The 20,201-nt window shown below is 38.6% G+C and overlaps 1 protein-coding gene across 2 annotated transcripts in view; it reads right to left on the reverse strand.

The window, feature by feature from the left end:
- Positions 1 to 20,201, reverse strand: part of DPP10 (dipeptidyl peptidase like 10) — a 791,529-nt gene that overhangs the window by 358,570 nt on the left and 412,758 nt on the right. The window contains exons 6-7 of one of the 2 annotated variants that reach the window (XM_062199266.1): positions 13,376 to 13,402; positions 4,147 to 4,161 (exon numbers count right to left, since the gene is read on the reverse strand). The exons of the other annotated variant lie outside the window; for it this stretch is intronic. Coding sequence (XP_062055250.1) covers positions 4,147 to 4,161; positions 13,376 to 13,402 — 42 coding nt within the window. The remainder of the gene's footprint in view (positions 1 to 4,146; positions 4,162 to 13,375; positions 13,403 to 20,201) is intronic. 2 annotated transcript variants of the gene reach the window in all.

Here is a 20,201-nt window from a genome sequence, read left to right on the forward strand (position 1 = left end):
GTGAGCCTAAAGAATGACATCTCTGGTGATGTCCTTCTCAGGAATGATGAACGGCTGTTTTCAATTGGGTACGAGTTACAATGGAACTAAAAAGAGAAACTGGATTCTCTAGACATTGTTTGCTTTGCTTATAGTGAACATGTGTATGGGCACATGTAAACTTTGCATTCCAGTTACTCAGATGATATAACTTTAAAAATTACGACCAATCTTACTTATGAATATTGCCAAATGTAATGTCATAATGCTAGGTAGATAATGTACTAGGTTTGAAAAAAGGATATTTGAATAATCATTGACATTAAACCAAGATAGGATTTTCTAACAAATATGTTTGTGGACCGGGAGAAAGCTGCTCAATTGGTATGTGTATGTGTGTGTATGTGTGTGTGTAATAGAAAGAAAGCTATGTCGAAACTCAGAACTGAATTTAAATCTGTTCCTCTCCCCTATCTGCAACAATCTGGATATTAATAATTCAGCATACAGTGGCTTATTTAAGAAGTTACTTGAATAGTATATTAACAACTGACTAAGGCAAGGAGCACTTCAGCATAATTCTGGATGCCAAAGGAACATCCATAAGTGTATCTCCTCAGCTCACCATGAATGCAAAGCATATACAGTTGGGATGGTCTATAAAACAGAATCAGAACAGATTATTTTGCTATGAAGATTGCAACAGGCATAGAGTGAAATACACCATCTTTTTCTCAGTAAACACTACCTTCAATTTATTCACTGATGCATTTAATCCATGTTCTAATCCAATTAGGATGCTGTTTCTTCAAGTAGGAGGTCCACAGAATTATATAACATTCAATAATCATATATTTTATGCTATTTTGATACTGCATTGTATCCTTTCAAGATTCAAATGAAAAAAGTTATGCATTTCTTAAGAAAAAGCTATAATAAATGTGTGAAATGATAGATTTGGAAAAAATCAATGTTTTAATATATTGATTAATCTCAAAAATAGTGGTAATTCCTATCTATAAATGTAATTTACTTTGGTATCACATTATTCAGAAGAGCAAGAAGAATTGCTACTATATTCAAGTACTATGTATACCTGAATATAAAGGATCACAGAAATGTTATAGTGGGATTTCATGATTTATACCAAGTGTATCAATCCTGTTATCCACAGGATATGCTTAAGAGTCAAATGACTTTAGACTTGCATATAAAGTAATATTATCTGGATAGTCCATGAATAATGCAAGAGTATACATTGAAATGTTCACTTTAAATTTATCTGAATTGCTTCTGGCATAATAAATTCCCTTAAAATCTATTTGTATCCCAGACCAGGCAATGACAGTCACACGAAGGTTTGGATCTGAGTCCTCTACTCTCTTATCTTCATTTGATTCATCACAGTCCAATACATCTAGTTTTCAACTTAAGAACTCCAAGTTTAGGAATTTAAAATATAAATAATTTTTGTATAAACTGTGTAATGTCTTCTTGTCTGATATCATGCTAGAAAGTGTATTTTAAACAGACAGAACTCATAGGAAAATTTTGTTATCCCTTGTCTTTTCTCTCAGATTCATCCATTCTCACATCATTCCAGTATGAATTGTGATCTTTAATTTTCTGAATTAATAAGATTTTTCACCCATGAATATTTTACATACATATTGAATGATGGCCTTTACGTTAACAAAGACACTTTTAAAATTTTTCCCCTTGATTTTAGCACATCCTAAAATAATACTGTCTGAGAAACATTTTTCACCTCCTTCAACATACATTTGACTTAAGGTCATCCGCAATCCAATAGAAGAGGTAAAAATGAAAGGAGACCTGCAGAATAAACATCTCAGCAGCCTCACCTATCAGAAAATATGGATTGGATTGACACTGTAGATGTAAAGTGTGAGACAGTAGTTATTCTGGAAGGAGCCTTCTTAAAACTAAGAATGAAATTTATAATACAATTTGAAATTGATGGGGCATACAAGGTTTAGGTGACAGACTTTGTCCACTGCTCACATTAACTACTTCACTTCCACCTCAGATTCTGTGTTACAAATCTTGGGAAAGAAACACAGTCTCAGGGAGGACAATCCCTGTGTTATCACCAGGGGATACGTTATGATTGTTCCAAATGAACAATAGAATCTCATTCTTCTGCCCAGAGATTCACTCTAATTAAAGTCACCTAGCTGATCTGATGGCAGGAGCCAGGTGCTTCTCCTGGTCTCCCATGGGAGCAGGGCCCAAGTACTTGGGCCATCCTCCTCTGCACTCCCTGCCATAGCAGAGAGCTGGCGTGGAAAAAGGGCAACCGGGACAGAATCAGGCGCCCCGACCAGGACTAGAACCCGGTGTGCCGGCGCCGCGGCAGCCATTGGAGGGTGAACCGAAGGCAAAAGAAAGACCTTTCTCTTTGTCTCTCTCTCTCACTGTCCACTCTGCCTGTCAAAAAAAAAAAAAAAGTCACCTAGCTGAGGCTACATGAAATGCCTTGTTTCCTACCTTTTTGATTCCCTTCACTACTCTGCTTTCAGTAGTTTTATAGAAGCTGGAACTATTGCAACTGTTTTATAACAGCAAAGTAACAGCCTGAGGAAGGGTTCAGGGCTTTTATAGATGCCAGCTCTGCTATTGTAAAGGCAAATAACAAAAAACAGTAGCTGCAAACTACAGACATCTTATCATGTGAAATTAATAACCAATTGTGTTTGAGTTTTCTTTTTGCTTATAGCTGAAAAGATTTCAAATGAGTTTATAACTTGGGCTTAATCACTTGAGAGATTTGTTTTTAACCTTTAAAATTGATATTGCACGTTGAGCTTACATTGCTCATTTTGATCAAATCCTTTGTTTCAGAAGTTCATATTGTGACACTTATTTAAATATGAAAGATCTACAGAGGTTTAACAAGTAGTATAAACAAATAGAGTTGCAATAATCAGAGAAAATTATGAAAGCCGAGTGAAGAAGGAATGCCTGACTATGAGGAGAATCAGTGATGAATATCAGAAAATGTCATCTTGGTAGGTGTATATTGAGAAATCATCCAAGTTTTCAAGAGAAAAAATGAGGAATGTGGATTTTTATATAAAGTTTTAAAATTTGTAAATGCTTGCAACTAATATTTTTTGGAATTTTTTACTCAATGTTTGGGCCAAAACTATAGGTCAGCCCAAACATGTCTGGGAGTGAGCCAGATAACAATTGTAGACTCAAATTCTTCACATAAGAATACCAAGACAATGTCATTTTTGAAATATCCCTTTTAGGAGCCAGTGTTGTGGTATAGTGTGTGAAGCAACTCATGATTGTGGTTCGTGTCCCAGCTGCCCCAATTCAGATCAAGCTCCCTGCTGATGGACTGGTAAAAGCAGTGGAAGATGGGCCACGTGTTTGGGCCTCTGCCACCTATGTCCTGGCTCGTGGCTTCAGACTGGCCATTGTGGCAATCTGGAGAATGAAACAGTGGATGGATGATTTCTGCTCTCCCTTTCTCTGTAACTCTGACTTTCAAATAAATAGATAAATCTTCAAAAAAAAAAAATCATCTCCCTTCGACAAAATGATGCAACAAACAGCTTTCTTTGGTTGTTTTTCTACTTCACTACAATTACATAAATAGATCTCAATATCGGGGCATGAGAATTGCAACAGAAAGTCTGAACCAGCTGCAACCCCATATTTAGCTTTTTCACATTCCTTTAAATAAGCTTTAAAGTTGATTCTCATTTCAACTGAAAAGTTGAGAATGAAAATAGGTCACAGCCTAAGCAGATGGCTACTGTGAATTTCATGCAAAAAATATAAGAATGAGGGTCAGTTTCTGCATGAAAAAAACCTCTAGAAAGTGAGTTTGATATTTCTCGGTGGCAAAGTGCACCACAGATTCTCTCTTCCTCTGCCTCAATATTGTGCTGTGCATCACCATGTGACACAGCTTTAAGCACAATTTGTAAATGTGAAACACTTTACTTTAGATATAAATGATTTTCTTAAATTTTCATTTGTGTATTTTCATTTTATTTTAACAGAATAGAGAAAAATAAAACAAATAACAGAGACAGAGCTCTTTCATCAACTGGTTCATTCTCAAAATGCTTACATTTTTAAGATTTTATTAATTTTTTGAAAAGTAGTTACACACACACACACACACACAAGGGGTGGTGATATCTTCCATCCACAGGTTCACCCCCCAGATGCCCACAATTACTTTTTTGGAGATTTATTTGAAAGAGAGACACAGAGAGGGACACTGAAACAGAGACAGAGACAGAGAGAAAGAGAGATCTTCCATCTGCGGGTTCTCTCTCAAAATGGCCATAATGGTTGGGACTGGAGAAAGTTGAAACTGGGAGCTGAAAACTTGATTTGGGTATCCCACAAGAGTGGCAGGGGCCTCAGTACTCTGCTATTTTCCCAGGTGCATCGGCAAGGAGGTGTATAGAAAGCAAAACAGTCAGGATTTGAACTTGCACTCCAATATGAGATGGTAGTTGCACAAGCAAGTGACGTAATCCAGTGAACCACACAGTAGCCCCAATAAATCTTAAAAATGCTTTATAGGGCTCAGTATTGTGGCACAGCAAGTTAAGCTGTCACTTGAGATGCCCATACTCCATAGTGAAGTGCTAATTTGAATCCTGGCTATTCTTCCAATCCCTGTTATCTGCTAAGTCATTCTGAGATGGAGCAGAAGATGACTCAGTACTTGTTCTCCTGCCATCCCTATTTGATATCCAGATGGAGCTCTGATCTCCTGGCTTTGGCTTACTGCTGTGGGCATTTGGAGTGTGAATCAGTGAAAAGGAGATATCTCTCCCCACTCTGCCTTTCAAGTAAATGAAAATAAATAAATAAATAAATAAACATATTTAAGAAACTTTATAGGTGCAATGATAACAGTAATGTTAAAATCATTGGTGTTATAAGAGTAAAAATTTCTAACTGGGACAAAGCAGCAAGTCACCATTTAGCCTTTAGCTAAATGCATGCAAGGTACGATAATGAATTTTCTTCATTTTCACTCGTACCTCACTATCTAATTCACTATACTACATATCCACTTTAAAAGAAGTTTTGTAATTCTCTATTATATAAGCTACCAACTGTAGTGAAGTTTCATTTTTGCCTATCTTGTATCTATTTCCTTTCTTTTCTTCTTTTTTAAAAAATTTTATTTAAGTTATATAAGTTTTAAGTATTTCAAATATCTGACATAATAGGCTTTAACACAAAAACTCTTTTCTTCTAACATTTGGAATTCCCTTTGATAAATTGCTGATCCTTCTTTTTGAATGACTTAAATGACTTGCAATTCCACCCAACTTACATACTGGACTGGATTTGTCTACACTGAGTGGTGGAATTCCATTTTCACCATGATTGCCCCAAGGATGGGAAAGAGGACAACCTAGCAGTTAGGAAAATGATGTGCAAAGACTGAAGAAAGGAGCATCCAATACACTCAAACATATGCCTAGAAATTAGTGGGAAACGAAACGTTTATAGACGTAGACAAGCCAGGGCTTGTAAATCATTGTAGACTTTGTGAAGAATAGGAAGCTAATCCTACATGCAGTGCCACTGATAGATGTTAAGCAAGTGATTTATTTTGTATTTGTGTGTGTGTTCATGTGTGTGTATCATTCTGGTTTCTGTGTGGAGAGTGTTCTAGAGAGAAGACGGGATACTGCAACAGAAGACAGACCAGTCAAGGGTCTGTTGTAGCAATCCAAAGGAAAGATGATAAAGGTGCTGGCTAGTGTGATAGTGTAGAAGTGCAATTAACCGTCACAGCCCAGTGATACATGGATGCTTAGTCTCCTACAGTTCAATATGTATAGTAACACAGGAGGGGAAGGAGATTGTTGTGGCAAAAGTGAGGGCAAACAGAAAGAATGCATGAAGATAAGATCTTTGGACTAAATGTTGAAGGATGAGGATACATGGAAAGAGATGACAGTCAAAGAAGCAATATCTGTAAGTGACTACAGTTAATAAGACAGGCCAAATGGTATTGAGAAGGGTGAGGAATAATCACACAGATTTGGACACACAGGGAGCACAACGCAGATATGGAAAGTGATGTCAGAAAGGCAGCTGTAGGCTTACAGCATTGACCTTGATACCGATTGATTGGTGTGTACATTATTGATCAGAAGACACAAAACCAGCTAACGTTTTCAGGAAAATGATGTCTCCAAGGGGCAAAGTTATGCTTTCCTAGTATAAAACTGGTAGTAGAAGGGCCATAGCTTCTGGAATTAGAACTAAAGAGGGGACTGGAAGGGAGCTGATTACAAGTTTGACAGTGGAAATGCAGAGAAAAAAATGGCTTTTTTTTTTCTAGTTAAACACAAGTGGATGAGTGATAGGGATGGTGCAAAGATATCTGAGTCTTCAAGCTTGGTTAGTTAGGTAGGGAATGATGCTTTTACTAGAAACAGAAAAATCAAGAGAATATTGTGGCTTGACAAAAGAAGAGAATAATTATACCGCTTATACCAGTAGTTTAAATCTGTCATACATGAAGCTATTGCCATACCTTCATAGAATTAAGCAACATGTTTTTGGATCTGAGATGGGACTAGTGCTATGTTCAAATGAATACACAGCTGTTTGAAAATCCACGTGTGTTTGTATCATAGATACTTAAAATGATAATGATTTTGTTGATGACTGCTTTACTAATTCAATTACTGACTTCCCATGACCATCTATCATAAGATGATAAATTCATGGAAGCAAAGAAATATACCTTCATCAGAGACATGAATGTTTGTAATAGTGAAAGGCCTGGTGGCTGATTAGAGTTACCGTTCCTATAGAGAGCACCTCATTGCATCACTGACTTTTCTACACTGATGTTTGGAGAATACCCCTATATACAATGAGCCTTTATACATACTTCTTTGTCTTTTTTTTTTTTTTTTTTGACAGGCAGAGTGGACAGTGAGAGAGAGACAGAGAGAAAGGTCTTCCTTTTGCCGTTGGTTCACCCTCCAATGGCCGCCGCGGTAGCGCGCTGCGGCCGGCACACCGCGCTGTTCCGATGGCAGGAGCCAGGTGCTTCTCCTGGTCTCCCATGGGGTGCAGGGCCCAAGCACTTGGGCCATCCTCCACTGCACTCCCTGGCCACAGCAGAGAGCTGGCCTGGAAGAGGGGCAACCGGGACAGGATCGGTGCCCCGACCGGGACTAGAACCCGGTGTGCCGGCGCCGCAAGGCGGAGGATTAGCCTGTTGAGCCACGGCGCCGGCCCATACTTCTTTGTCTTAAACTGTCTAGTTTCCACTTGACTAACTCCTTTTCCAGGCTACCATCTCCTCTATGTGTGAATTTTCAGGATAGCATTTCAAGTTTGGGAAAGCAGAGTTTTGCGGAAGGTTCCAAGTTACTTAAGAACCATCAGAATCTTTTCTTTTAGTTTCTGTTGCTGACAAATATATTCCATTTTTTCAGGTTGTAGGAAAAATTCAATGCAGAAAAGAAAGTTTACTCTAATGACTCCAGAAGATTTTAAATATCTAAGGAATAATGATAGAACAACAACAAAAACAACTACATCAAATTTGTATGCTTGCTTACAACCTTCATTATACTTCCCCCAGTTTTTTCCAGACACTTTTGAGTGCATATATATATATATATATATATAGACACACACACACAAATGGTATTGAGAAGATATATATATATATATATATATATATATATATATATATATAATTCCTTCTGGCTAATTGATAATTCTAGTTTCTTTTATTCTAACTAATCCAGGTTTTATTGTGCAAAAGTTAAAATCACATAATCATTCTATTTTCAGGTCTAATTGGATTTTTAAATAAAACTAAACATAAAAGATAAAGATTTTATTTTAAATTAAGATGCCAATTTTATTTAAGACTTTTAGGTGAGTCGCTTTCTTACATGTAAAGAAGTATTAAATATGGCAGATCCTCTAACATTTGGCTCTAATAAAATTCGCTCTAAGCCATTTTAAGAATAGTGCATCTGATACAGACTTATGAAGGAATTTAAAAACAGCAAAACGAGATAAGGCATTATTTTTAATATGTTACTTCTGATTCATAAAAATCTTAAATATTCCCACTTACAAAGAGAATTTTTCAAAGATTATGAAGTTCTAATAAAAATTACTTCAGTGCTATAAGTCTGCAAAAGCATCCTTCTAAAATGGCTTTGTATTTATAGCCAGACAGCTTTTAAAATACTGTTCTCCAATTATCTAACAAATGAAAGATGAAGAATGACCTCACTAGAATTTTATTACAAGTTATCATTCATGTCTTGGTTAGAGCTTTTCTGTAGGATAATACTGGGATGCAAATGGACAGAGAGTGACATTTGATGTAAGAAATAAAGCATAGTATGCAAAACTAAATGTAAGTCAAGGAGAGAATATCAAATTATAAACTTCTCAAAGGCCAGGGTTATAGCTTCTAAGGATTTCATGTGCATTTCTTGTCAACCCCAATAGCCTCAATAGCTCTAAGATCTATTAGAAGAAGTCCAATAATTAATGTTTGAATAAAAGTGCATTTGTGCATGTGATACACCTAAAATTATGCAAAGATAATAGGATGAGCTGGGGTCTTGTACTCTAACAATAATGAAATAGGAACATATCACTTTTCCTAAGGCACAACATTTTATTGCTGTCCACTATAGCATCATCTTTGACAAGTCTTCCCAAAGATTTAGAACGTTAATTCCTTAAATAACACTCCCTAAGCTTCTTATAGTCTACAAAGGAAGGAGCTGAATGCACGTGGCTTCTGGTTATGAGAGTTTCTGTTACCTGTGTCTTCTTTTTTATTATCCCTACACCTATATGAATATTTTATAAGGACCATGATTACCTAGCATCCTAGTGAGAGTAGATTATCCTTAGTTAGTTGTGATTACCAGGGCATAAAATAAATGAGGAGTAAAATGTTGAAAGAATTAATAGATACAATGACAGGAACCCAAAATGAATGAGTGGGAAGGGAAGGAAATACATTTTCTATCCCCTAGCAAGGGAACCCATTATTTCTTCTAAGTTTTGGTTTATACAGATGACACTTTACAAAAACAACTACAGGATTTCCTGACAAAAATGACATATATGTACATATATACACACACATATATATATATATGCACAAATACATATATATATAACACATACTTAATATTGGGTTGGAACAGAACTGGTACTGGTTATTTTGCCTTGGGCAGATATTTCAGTGGTCAATTGGGGAGGAAGGGTGTGGGACTCATCAGTGTCACTGACTTGCAGAAGCAGAAAACCACAAAAGATGTACTTGCTCACCAAAACAGAACGAGACCTTAGGTTTAAGCATCATTACTAAATCTATGGCTTGCTCAGATCTTCCTCTTGTCCCTTTTTCCCTACCTTGCTAGAAAAGGTACTAGAAAGGCCAAGATGCATTCTATAGACCCTCAGTGCCAAGCATGAGAACATGGAAGAAAGGCAATCAATACTACTGCAGTTCTAGGTCACAAGTTGGAAGCTGTGATCTTGCAAAGCTTGTGAGGGGCAGAAGTGTCATACAAGACTACTCCTACATAATAAGCAGGCAGCCATTGCCTGATCGAACAGCTCATATACTTATCACAAGCCTGCAGAGGATTCAGGATTTAGAGATTTGTCATCTAATCTCATCACAACTCACTTCACAGATTGAAAGTAATTAGCAAATGCCTCGATTAAACTTCTGATTCATGTCCACTCTATTTCCCAAAACTCCAACCACACAAAGTCTTTCACTGTTCTGTCTGCACATGCTAGAAACTTTCAGGATTTGTTCTGTGCATGGCTAAAAGCATCTTCTCACTTTCTCTTTAGAATGGGAGATTATTCTTTTTATTAAATACTTACTTATTTATTTGAAAGTCAGAGTTACAGAGAGTGAGGGAGAGACAGAGAGAACTTCCATCTGCTGGTGCACTCGCCAAATGTCTCCAAAAGCTCAAATGGGCCAGGCCAAAGCCAGGAACCAGGAGCTTCATCCAGGTCTCCATTGTTTTCATTTTCCCAGGCATAATTATCAGAGACCTAGACTGGAGTGGAGCAGCTGGAACTTGAACTGGCACCTACATGGGATGCTGGCATCACAGGTGTCAGTTTAAGCCACTATGCTGGTTCCCTTTTTTAAATATGCATTTAAATGGTTCCATTTTTAAATATGCATTTTTAATTTATTTGGCACATACAGAGAGATGACAGAAACAGAGATATTAGGAAGAGAGATGGGGGGCAATCCCACTTTTATTCACTCACTGAATGCCTCCAGTCAGTGAAAGAAGACCAGGCCAAGGTTGGGTATCTGAACCTAAATCCCAGGACTCCCATGTGGATGGCAGAAATATAATCACTTGAGTCACCTCTGTGCCTCCCAGGATCTACATTGACAGGAAGCTGCAGTCAGGAGCTGGAGCTGGGTTTCTTAATCTGTTCCGTTAGATCCATTTTCAAACCCTAGAAAACTCCTATTCAATCTACATGACACAGTTTGGATACCATCTTGGAATACTGAGCTTTTCCTGGCTTACTTGCCCCAATGCACTATAATTCTTCTATTTGTACAATTCCCCCCACTATACTGTGAACTCTTAAATGGAAGACAGGATTTACACATAATTATTTTTGGTCTTAGTGCCTAGCACATTTTCTGAAATTTAATTATTTGAATATGAATCATTAGATGTGTGGAAAAAAGCTAGGTAATAGTGTTTAATAAGGATTAAGATAAGCATGTCCTTTCTAATATTTCAGGAGGGAGTAAATCTTTACCTTTCTCACTGATATGGAAAATTTTATCTTATTTTTAAGATTTGTTTATTTATTTTTGAAAGTCAGATTTTATAGAGAGAGAGGGAGATACAGAGAGAAAGAGATTTTCCATCCACTGGTTCACTCCCCAGATTCCTGCAATGGCCAGGTCTGGGCCAGGCCAAAGCAAGGGGCCAGGAGCTTCTTCTGGTCTTCCGCATGGATGCCAGGGGCCCAAGTAAGTGGACCATCTTCTGCTTTTCCCTGGCCATTAGTAGGCAGCTGGATCAGAAGTGGAGCAGCCAGCACATGAACTGACACCCATATGGGATGGGATGCTTGCAACTCAGGCATTGGCTACAACACCAGCCCCAGATGTGGAATATTTTAAATAATATTGTGGTGCAAAAGTCTCTTATTTGAGATTTGGAAACCTGTTATTGTAGGTCAAACTCTGCCACTGCCTAGGTCTTCGTCATTTGAAGTTTTGGGGCCTCAATTTCCTCAGCAATAATCAGGGGGTCTTCAGTCCCCTCTAACAAAAAAAAAAATGCTGTAATTTCATGACTACTATGCCAGAGTACTTTCTTTTATCTAGAATAAAGGAAACAATTTAGGCAACAATCAGGACAAATTTTCATTAGAAAACCAGTCTCCATTCTCTATCAGAAAATACAAGACAAAGTAAAATGAAACATCTTGAAATTGCCAACAACCTCACTTCTAAAACGCAATTTCTTTTTGGCAGCAGTGAGTAGCACTGTGCACTGGTTTCTACATAAGTCCCACTTTGCAGCAGAATATGCATGAGTTTCCTGTGTTGTGTTGCCCTTAAGGATGGCAAATGTAAGTCTGAGCCAGTCTAAATGCGAGTCATCTAATTTGGCTTTGACCCTTAACATAGGCACCACCCCTGAGATAGATTTAAAGCCTGCAATCAGAGTTTAACTCTTGAAAAGAGGAAGTGGCTGAATAAATAGTTTTAGGGTGTGTTGGAAGTTCCCTTTTGTGCTAGAATGAATTCTGGGTCAAATACAAAATAATCCCATAAGAGAGGGTTAAAGGGCCGGCGCTGTGACGCAGTGGGTTAAAGCCCTAGCCTGAACTGTTGGCATCCCATGTAGGCTATGGTTCCAGTCCCGGCTGCTCTACTTCCAATCCAGCTCTCTGCTATGGTCTGGGGAAGCAGTAGAAGATGGCCCAAGTCCTTGGACCCCTGCACCCACGTGGGAGGCCCAGAAGAAACTCCTGGCTCCTGGCTTCGGATCAGCGCAGCTCCAGCCATTGCACCATCTGGGGAGTGAACCAGTGGATGCAAGACCTCTCTCTCTGTCTCTACCTCTCTCTGTAACTCTGTCTTTCAAATAATTAAAATGAAATAAATCTTAAAAAAAAAGGTTTAAAAAAAAAACAAAAAGAGAGAGAGGGTTAAAACCTTCACCAGATTGTTTTGTATTTCCCAAGTCTTCTATTGAGAGGAAACTCGCCAACCTATTTTAAAGACTTGAGTATGAATTACTGTGAAGAAAATGAGAAACATGACCTCAGCATGAGAAGACTTGCAAAAACAAAACTTTATGTTTCATCATGGACATTGATGCCGGAGGTAGCCCAGGAGATTTAAATCTTATAAAAACAAGAAATTAGAACAATAGCAACAAGAACAAATACTTGTAATTCCAAAGAGCTGACCACATTGATAGTTTTCTAAAGATTATTTAATATTTTACAAATGAACACCATATGGAATTTTCATGGATGTTTTGTGACACAATGTTATAAATACACAAAAAAAACACATTTTAAATTATTTCTCAGTTTTTACTGTCTACCACTTTCAGGAAGAAAGCACTCAGTTGAGTGTTAGTGTTCAGGATTTTTGTTGTTCTTGTTCTTTCCTTCTTACCAGTACAGCAGGGGGAAAGGCTTGGGAATTTTTTCAGGTAATTAATTTTTCTGTCCCTTTTGAAAATAAAATTGTTAAATAAAATTAATATTAATGTAACTTGCCATTGAAATCAGCACAATGATTTCTTCCCCCTATTGATTCATGGCTGTTAGAACTCATCTGTTAATATTTTGTCCTAAGTAGGAGGAATATTAATCAGAACAGATACTCACTGAAGGTATTATGTAGATGTCTTCACAGCAGCACTCACACTGCCTCTTGCACCTGAGAGCAAGTAGTTCTTTGATGTTAAAGAAAGAAATTCTTTTCTTTTTTTTTTATTTTTTATTTTTTACAGGCAGAGTGGACAGTGAGAGAGAGACAGAGAGACAGAGAGAAAGGTTTTCCTTTGCCGTTGGTTCACCCTCCAATGGCCGCTGTGGCCGGCGCACCGCGCTGATCTGAAGCCAGGAGCCAGGTGCTTCTCCTGGTCTCCCATGGGGTGCAGGGCCCAAGCACTTGGGCCCATCCTCCACTGCACTCCCAAGCCACAGCAGAGAGCTGGCCTGGAAGAGAGGCAACCGGGACAGAATCCAGCGCCCCAACTGGGACTAGAACCCGGTGTGCCGGCGCCGCAAGGTGGAGGATTAGCTTGTTGAGCCACGGCGCCGGCCAGAAATTCTTTTCACAAGTGACAGAGTGACTACTGCTTTCTACTGCATTCTGAGCATAGTAGGGAAAATAAATGAATAAAATGTTAGCAGAATGTCTGCCCTCAGGGAGCTTATAAGTGATGATGGAAACACATAACAAACACCAAGGGATTGGTATCCAATTACACAGCATAGAAATTTTAAAAATCTAAATTTCATGGCCAAGCTAGTGTTTAGCCAAAATGAATGCATTTCTATTTATTTGGCTGTGCTTTCACTTCAGAGTTTATTACTGGCATGTTTGTGAAAATCAGATGAGGACCTCCAGCCACCAGTTCAATTCAGTCCTTCCATTAACATTGGCAACTCTGACTTCCTGAGCTTTGTTCATTTACTTAGATGCTTTAGAGACCTGCCAAAAGGACTTGTACACTTTTTATTAGACATGGTAAAAGGCTGGGACTTGGCTTAGGTCATATAATTTCGCAAATGGACAGGGATTTTATGGTGGGCCTGCTTAGTGTGTGCTCTCTGACATAACCTCAAAGAACTGGAGCTATTGTCTGTGAGGAAAGACTTCATCTCCATTCCCCTGCCTTCCATGATACTCTCTGCTGTGTGAGGACCCCCATCCTGATGCAATGACCTCTGCATCACAGGAGGAAGTCATCTCTGTTCTTCCAGTAAATTCTTAGCCTTTGTACCCTAAGCCTAAATGGTGAAAAGTAATAGTGTGTGCTTCTCGCTGCATGCCAAATTTGCTTTGAGGTTTGATGAAAGCAACATAGCAACTTCATAAATGGAATATAAAGTTCATTTCATCTCTTCTAAAGATAAAATTCCAAGAGGCATTTCACTATTGTAAAGTAGAAATTTTGCTACATTGTCAGGGAAGGGAGTCTTTTCATCTTCTCAGCTTTAGGAAACAACTCTATGAGCAGATGCTGAGGCACTACTATTACGCAATGACTTCAGTTCCACAGCAAGCACTACCTCCTGTTAGCCTAGATGTCATCTCCTAATTCTTGCACTCTCTCCCTTCCTAAGACTGCACTGTGCTTCCTTGAAACAGTAAATTTTTACCAAGGACAAACATCCTGAAGTTCCTGTTACACAGGCAACTCTTCTCCTAAACACATACAGGAGGTCACTGTCACCCCCTTAAGTCTATGCTTGCGTGTCTTTGCCAGCCCCTGTATTGAAATCTGTACCTTTGAAGAATGGCATATTCTTCCTTGCTTGCTTTCCCTGTATGCTACCTAGCAATAAAAGGGGACAAACTATTGGTACAGTGAACAATTTAGATGCACCTTAAGGGTACTATAATGAATAATAAAAAAAGGCCAATTTCAAAACATTATCTATTGTACAATTCCATTACATATCATTCTGGAGATGACAAAATTACAAATATGGAGAACAATGGTTGCCAGATTCTTAGAGGAGGAGACACAGGGTGTGAGTCTAAAGGGGCAGCATCAGAGACCTCCTTTGTGTTAGAACTGTTCTGTGTTTCAGTTGTGGTGGTGATGCTTGTGCCGATCGTGAAGTATGATGACATGTAAAGCACTACACACAAAAACAACAAAAAAGTGTATGCACACAATTGGTACACCTGTATAAGATCTATAATCTAAAAAAGTATTGAGTCACTCAGTTTCTTTTTTTTTTTTTTTTTTTTTATTTTTGACAGGCAGAGTGGACAGTGAGAGAGAGAGACAGAGAGAAAGGTCTTCCTTTTGCCATTGGTTCACCCTCCAATGGCCGCCGCGGTAGGCGCGCTGCGGCCGGCGCACCGCGCTGTTCCGATGGCAGGAGCCAGGTGCTTATCCTGGTCTCCCATGAGGTGCAGGGCCCAAACACTTGGGCCATCCTCCACTGCACTCCCTGGCCACAGCAGAGAGCTGGCCTGGAAGAGGGGCAACCGGGACAGGATCGGTGCCCCGACCGGGACTAGAACCCGGTGTGCCGGCGCCGCAAGGCGGAGGATTAGCCTGTTGAGCCACGGCGCCGGCCCCAGTTTCTTATTTTGGATAATGTTCTGCTACTAAACAAGATGTCGCCATTCAGAGGGGTATAAGAGACAGTGATTTCCATACTATTTTTTAAAAGTCCTATGAGTTTATATATAAAAAGCAATAAAAATAAAATGGAAAGTAAAAGGGATCCTCTCTAACCCTTAGCATCATCTTACATGCTACATAATTTACTTGTTTATTTCCTTTATTCTGTCTCTCTTCCACTAGGATGTGAGCCCCACGCAGGCCAGGGATTCTCACCTGCGTTGTTCCATGCTGTATCCATGGCACATAGTGCAATAGTGGGTACACATTAAGCTCTCTATGGAGGGCCAATGTTGTGGCATAGCAGATAAAGCCACCTCCTGGTATGCTGGCATCTCATATAGGTGCTGGTTTGTGTCCCAGATGCTCCACTCCCTATCCAGATCCCTGCTAATGACCTGGGAAAAGCAGCAGAAGATGACCTAAGTGCTTAGGCCTCTGTCACTCACATAGGAGACCAGGAAGAAGCTCCTGGCTTTGGCTGGCACACACTTGGTCATTGAGGCCATCTGGGGAATGAACCAATTGATAGATCTCTCTCCCTCTCTTTCTGTAACTTTGACATTCAAATAAATAAATAAACTTTTTTAAAAAGCTCTATGAAGTAATACTATATTATGATTAATATCTATAATACATTTAAAATCATCTTATTATTCCTACTATCATGACCTCTGATTATGATGCTAGCTTTGATACTATCTAGAGCTTTATTAAATCAGTTGAAACTTTGTATACTTTTCTCATTCAATAAATTAATAATGCTTAAGATATTGAATCTAAAAATCATATTATAATACACAGCTAGCAGAAATATCATTTCACATAAACTTCTTACAAATGAATATATTCCAATGACCTTTACAAAGTTAGTATATGACACAGTGATTTATCAGAGATGTAGCTACTGTTTTAAGTGCCAAGATGACCATCAAAGCATTATTAATAACCATGGGGTGAGTGGCCTTTTGGCTCAGCATGTTAAGCTGTGACTTGTTATGCCAGCATTCCATACTGAAATACCAGTTCAAACCCCACCTGCTCCACTTCCAATTCAGCTTGTTGCTAATGTGCCTAGGAATGGAGTGGAAGATGGTCCCAGTACTTGGGGCCCTGTCATCTATATGAGAGACCATGATGGAGTTCCTGACTCCCAGCTTTGAGCTGGCCCAGACCTGGCTGCTGTGACCCTTCAGGGAACGAGCCAGCAGATGGAAGATCTCTTTCTGTTGTCATGCCTTTCAAATAAACACATAACTAAAAAAAAAAAAAGTTGGAAAATTTGAAGTAACCTGAATGTCCAATAATGAATAAAGGTCTATATATTTTTGGTGTAATATATCATAATTTGGAGCATTTTTCTGAAAACAAAGATCTAATTTTATGAAGGAATTACTTGTAAATAGAGTTCTAATTCACAATAACTTAGTCATATCTCAAATGTCTATTCTTCAGCAACATCATGTCTGCCACTGTATCTATTAGTTATTAAAGTTCCCTTTTAACAGTATCTTCTATAACATACCTATATTTTCCATTATACAAATAAATGGGAAAATATTTAATTTGTAAATTAAAAGAAAGAGTGAGTGTGAATTCCATTATTTTGATCTCATGCCATAATTGAATCTGTAAACAATGTGAATTATTAATACCTTCTCCCAAAAAGAGTTATCAAACATGCCAAGCAAGTAGATTAAATGAAATGCAGGGTGGGTGGGTGGTCCAGCTGTTGAGATGCAACCACCACACCCTATATCAGAATGCCTGGGTGTTAAGTCTCACTTCCACTTTTGATTTCAGCTTCCTACTATTGAGCATCTTATGAAAGAGCAGGTGATGGTCCAAGTAGTTGGGTTCCTGCTGCTCACTTGGGAAACCCAGATTGATTTCCCAGCTCCTGGCTTCAGCCTGCCCATTCCTAGCTCTTGCAGATAAACAGCAGATAAGTGCTCGCTTTCTCTCTCTCTCTCTCCCCCTCTTTCTCTGTCTCCCTTCAAATAAAATGAAAATAAATAAAAAATCATTAAAGTTTAACAACATAAAAAAGTGAAATGCAATTGAACTCTTTATGTAGTCAAGCATTAAGTCTTTGACTATATTGTAAAATAAAAATGTTATCTCAAAAGCAAAAAAAAAAGAAAGAAAAACATATCTGTTCCTAAATTCCATAAGGAAAACTAACAATGACAAAGTGATAGACCCATACTGAAAATTATTGTTAATGATTATTCATTTAGAATATATATTTGGACAGAAATATTTTTTCATTTAGAAAATATCTGGGGGCCATTGCTGTGGTGTAGCAGGTAAAGCTGCTGCCTGCAGTGCCAGCATCCCATGTGGGCACCGGTCCAAGTCCTGGCTGCTCCACTTCTGATCCAGCTCTCTGCTGTGGCCTGGGAAACCAGCAGAAGATGGCCCAAGTCCTTGGGCCCCTGCACCCACGTGAGAGACCCAGGAGAAGTTCCTGGCTCCTGGCTTCAGATCAGCTCAGCTCTGGCCGTTGCAGCCATCTGGGGGGAGTGAACCAGCAGATGGAAGATCTCTGTCTCTCTCTCTCTCTCTCTGTAGCTCTCCCTTTCAAATAAATAAATAAATCTTTTTTTAAAAAAGAAAATATATTTGGACAGAAATAATTTTTTTAGACCAAAAAGAAAAAAATGATGAAATTCATTGCCAAACACTATTTATCTATTTAAGTTGAAGTTAAATATGAAAAACCTAGTATATCTTGGAAAATTATATGTGAAAATTTCAATTATTTATATTTTATGAAGATCAAAATTCATACAAATACCACTCATTTTTCATCAGCCTGTAAAATATCTCTTATTTTCAAACAGGTTCTTTGAGAGTGAGATAAGAAGAGGCAAGGAATAAATTTATGTTCTTTCTTTCTCTGAGAAGACAAGTTTTCTTATCCTCTGATTGTTCACTTATTCAAGATACAAACACAAGACTCTTGTGTTCACATATATTACGCTTGTTTTTTGAGATACCACACAGAATTGTAGTTCTAATTACAGCTAAAACTTTAAATGATTCAAGGGCACAAGGAGGTAAAATATGTGAAAATTTAAATTAAGCATAATTAACTATAAATACAGTTAAATACAGTGAAGCATACTTACTTCATTATAGTGAATAAAACCTCACAACTCAACAAAAATTTTTCACTTACAATTGAAGTTCACAATAGTGTGGTCTTTTTCTGGCTGAGGTCTTTGAAGAATTCATTGGCCTGTGACTCTAATTACGTTCTCTACTCTTTCTGTTCTCGGAATCATTAAGGTCCTTTCCATTTGGCTAATTAAGAGACCTTCCCACACTACACACTATCATGAGATGGTTAATGTGCTCACATACAAACTTTAACTGTTTTTGTTTAAAAAAAAAAGTCACCATGAAAGCAGTTAAAGTTAATTAGCATAACTCCAATTAGGAATCACAACATTACTGTGTCAGTATAAGCAGAAAACATTGCTTCTGAATTCTGTGTGCAAATTATGTTTGCATTCTTTTTCCTTTTACTTGGAGTTTTCCACTTCCAGTAAGAATTATTATTGCTATTGTGTTCTGAAAAGTCATCCTATACTTGACAATTTTCAAAATAGATATGAATATATATGGATCAAACTCTCCTGCTTTTGGCTGAACTTTGAACATGAAAATTCAAAGACCATATAACCCGCAAGATTTTAAACATGACATATTATTTTAAAAGTCATATCTCTTCCCCCTGTATTCAGAGAGAAAACTGTTATTCTTCCTGGATTAATGAAAGATATTGAAATTCGACAACATAGTTCATTGGTTCAAGATATCTTAACATCGTAACATAATGCCTACGAAGGACATTTACCCACCTTTTGAAAATTTCTAAAGAAATATAGACATCCAGGCCATTTTAGTAAAGAAATAAGTTTCATAGAGAATTTCTTCATGCTGGGCCAGAATCTGCCTTCCCATATTGTTTGATATCAAGAGTCTTTGTTTTTGTTTATTGATTCATGTATTTTTTTTTTTTATTTCAAAGGCAGAGACAGAGAGAAAAGGAGAGAAAAGGCCGGCACGCGGCTCACGAGGCTAATCCTCCGCCTTGCGGCGCCAGCACACCAGGTTCTAGTCCCCGTCGGGTCGCCGGATTCTGTCCCGCTTGCCCCTCTTCCAGGCCAGCTCTCTGCTATGGCCCGGGAGTGCAGTGGAGGATGGCCCAAGTGCTTGGGCCCTGCACCCCATGGGAGACCAGGAGAAGCACCTGGCTCCTGCCTTCAGATCAGTGCGGCGCCGGCCGCAGAGCGCCAGCCACAGCGGCCATTGGAGGGTGAACCAACAGCAAAGGAAGACCTTTCTCTCTGTCTCTCTCTCTCACTGTTTACTCTGCCTGTCCAAAAAAAAAAAGAGAGAGAAAAAAAACCTTCCAGCAGCTGTCCCATTCCCAAATGCCTGTATCAACATAACTGGGTCAGAGGCCAAAGCCAGAACTTTGGAACTCAGTCTAGGTCTGTCAAAGGCTTCATCTGCGTCCTGCCAGCATGTGCATTAGCAGTACAGCCAGCACTCACACTCACCCACTGCCATCCTGGCACCCAGGAAATCCAAACAGCTCGTTAACAGCTGTGAATTGCCTAAGTTTCATGCTGGAAAATACATTGACTTCTGTTCTGCGAAAGTCCTTCAACACTGAAGGTGTCTGTTATTCTCCTTATAATTTGCTAAGTGTTCTGCTTCTGCATTTATAACCCTTTCACCCCAATTTCTAAGGCTCTGAGAACTGTGATTGTGTTCTATTCAGTCTCCAAG

Source organism: Lepus europaeus, chromosome 1 (genome assembly GCF_033115175.1).
Source record: "Lepus europaeus isolate LE1 chromosome 1, mLepTim1.pri, whole genome shotgun sequence".
Classification (NCBI taxonomy): domain Eukaryota; kingdom Metazoa; phylum Chordata; class Mammalia; order Lagomorpha; family Leporidae; genus Lepus; species Lepus europaeus.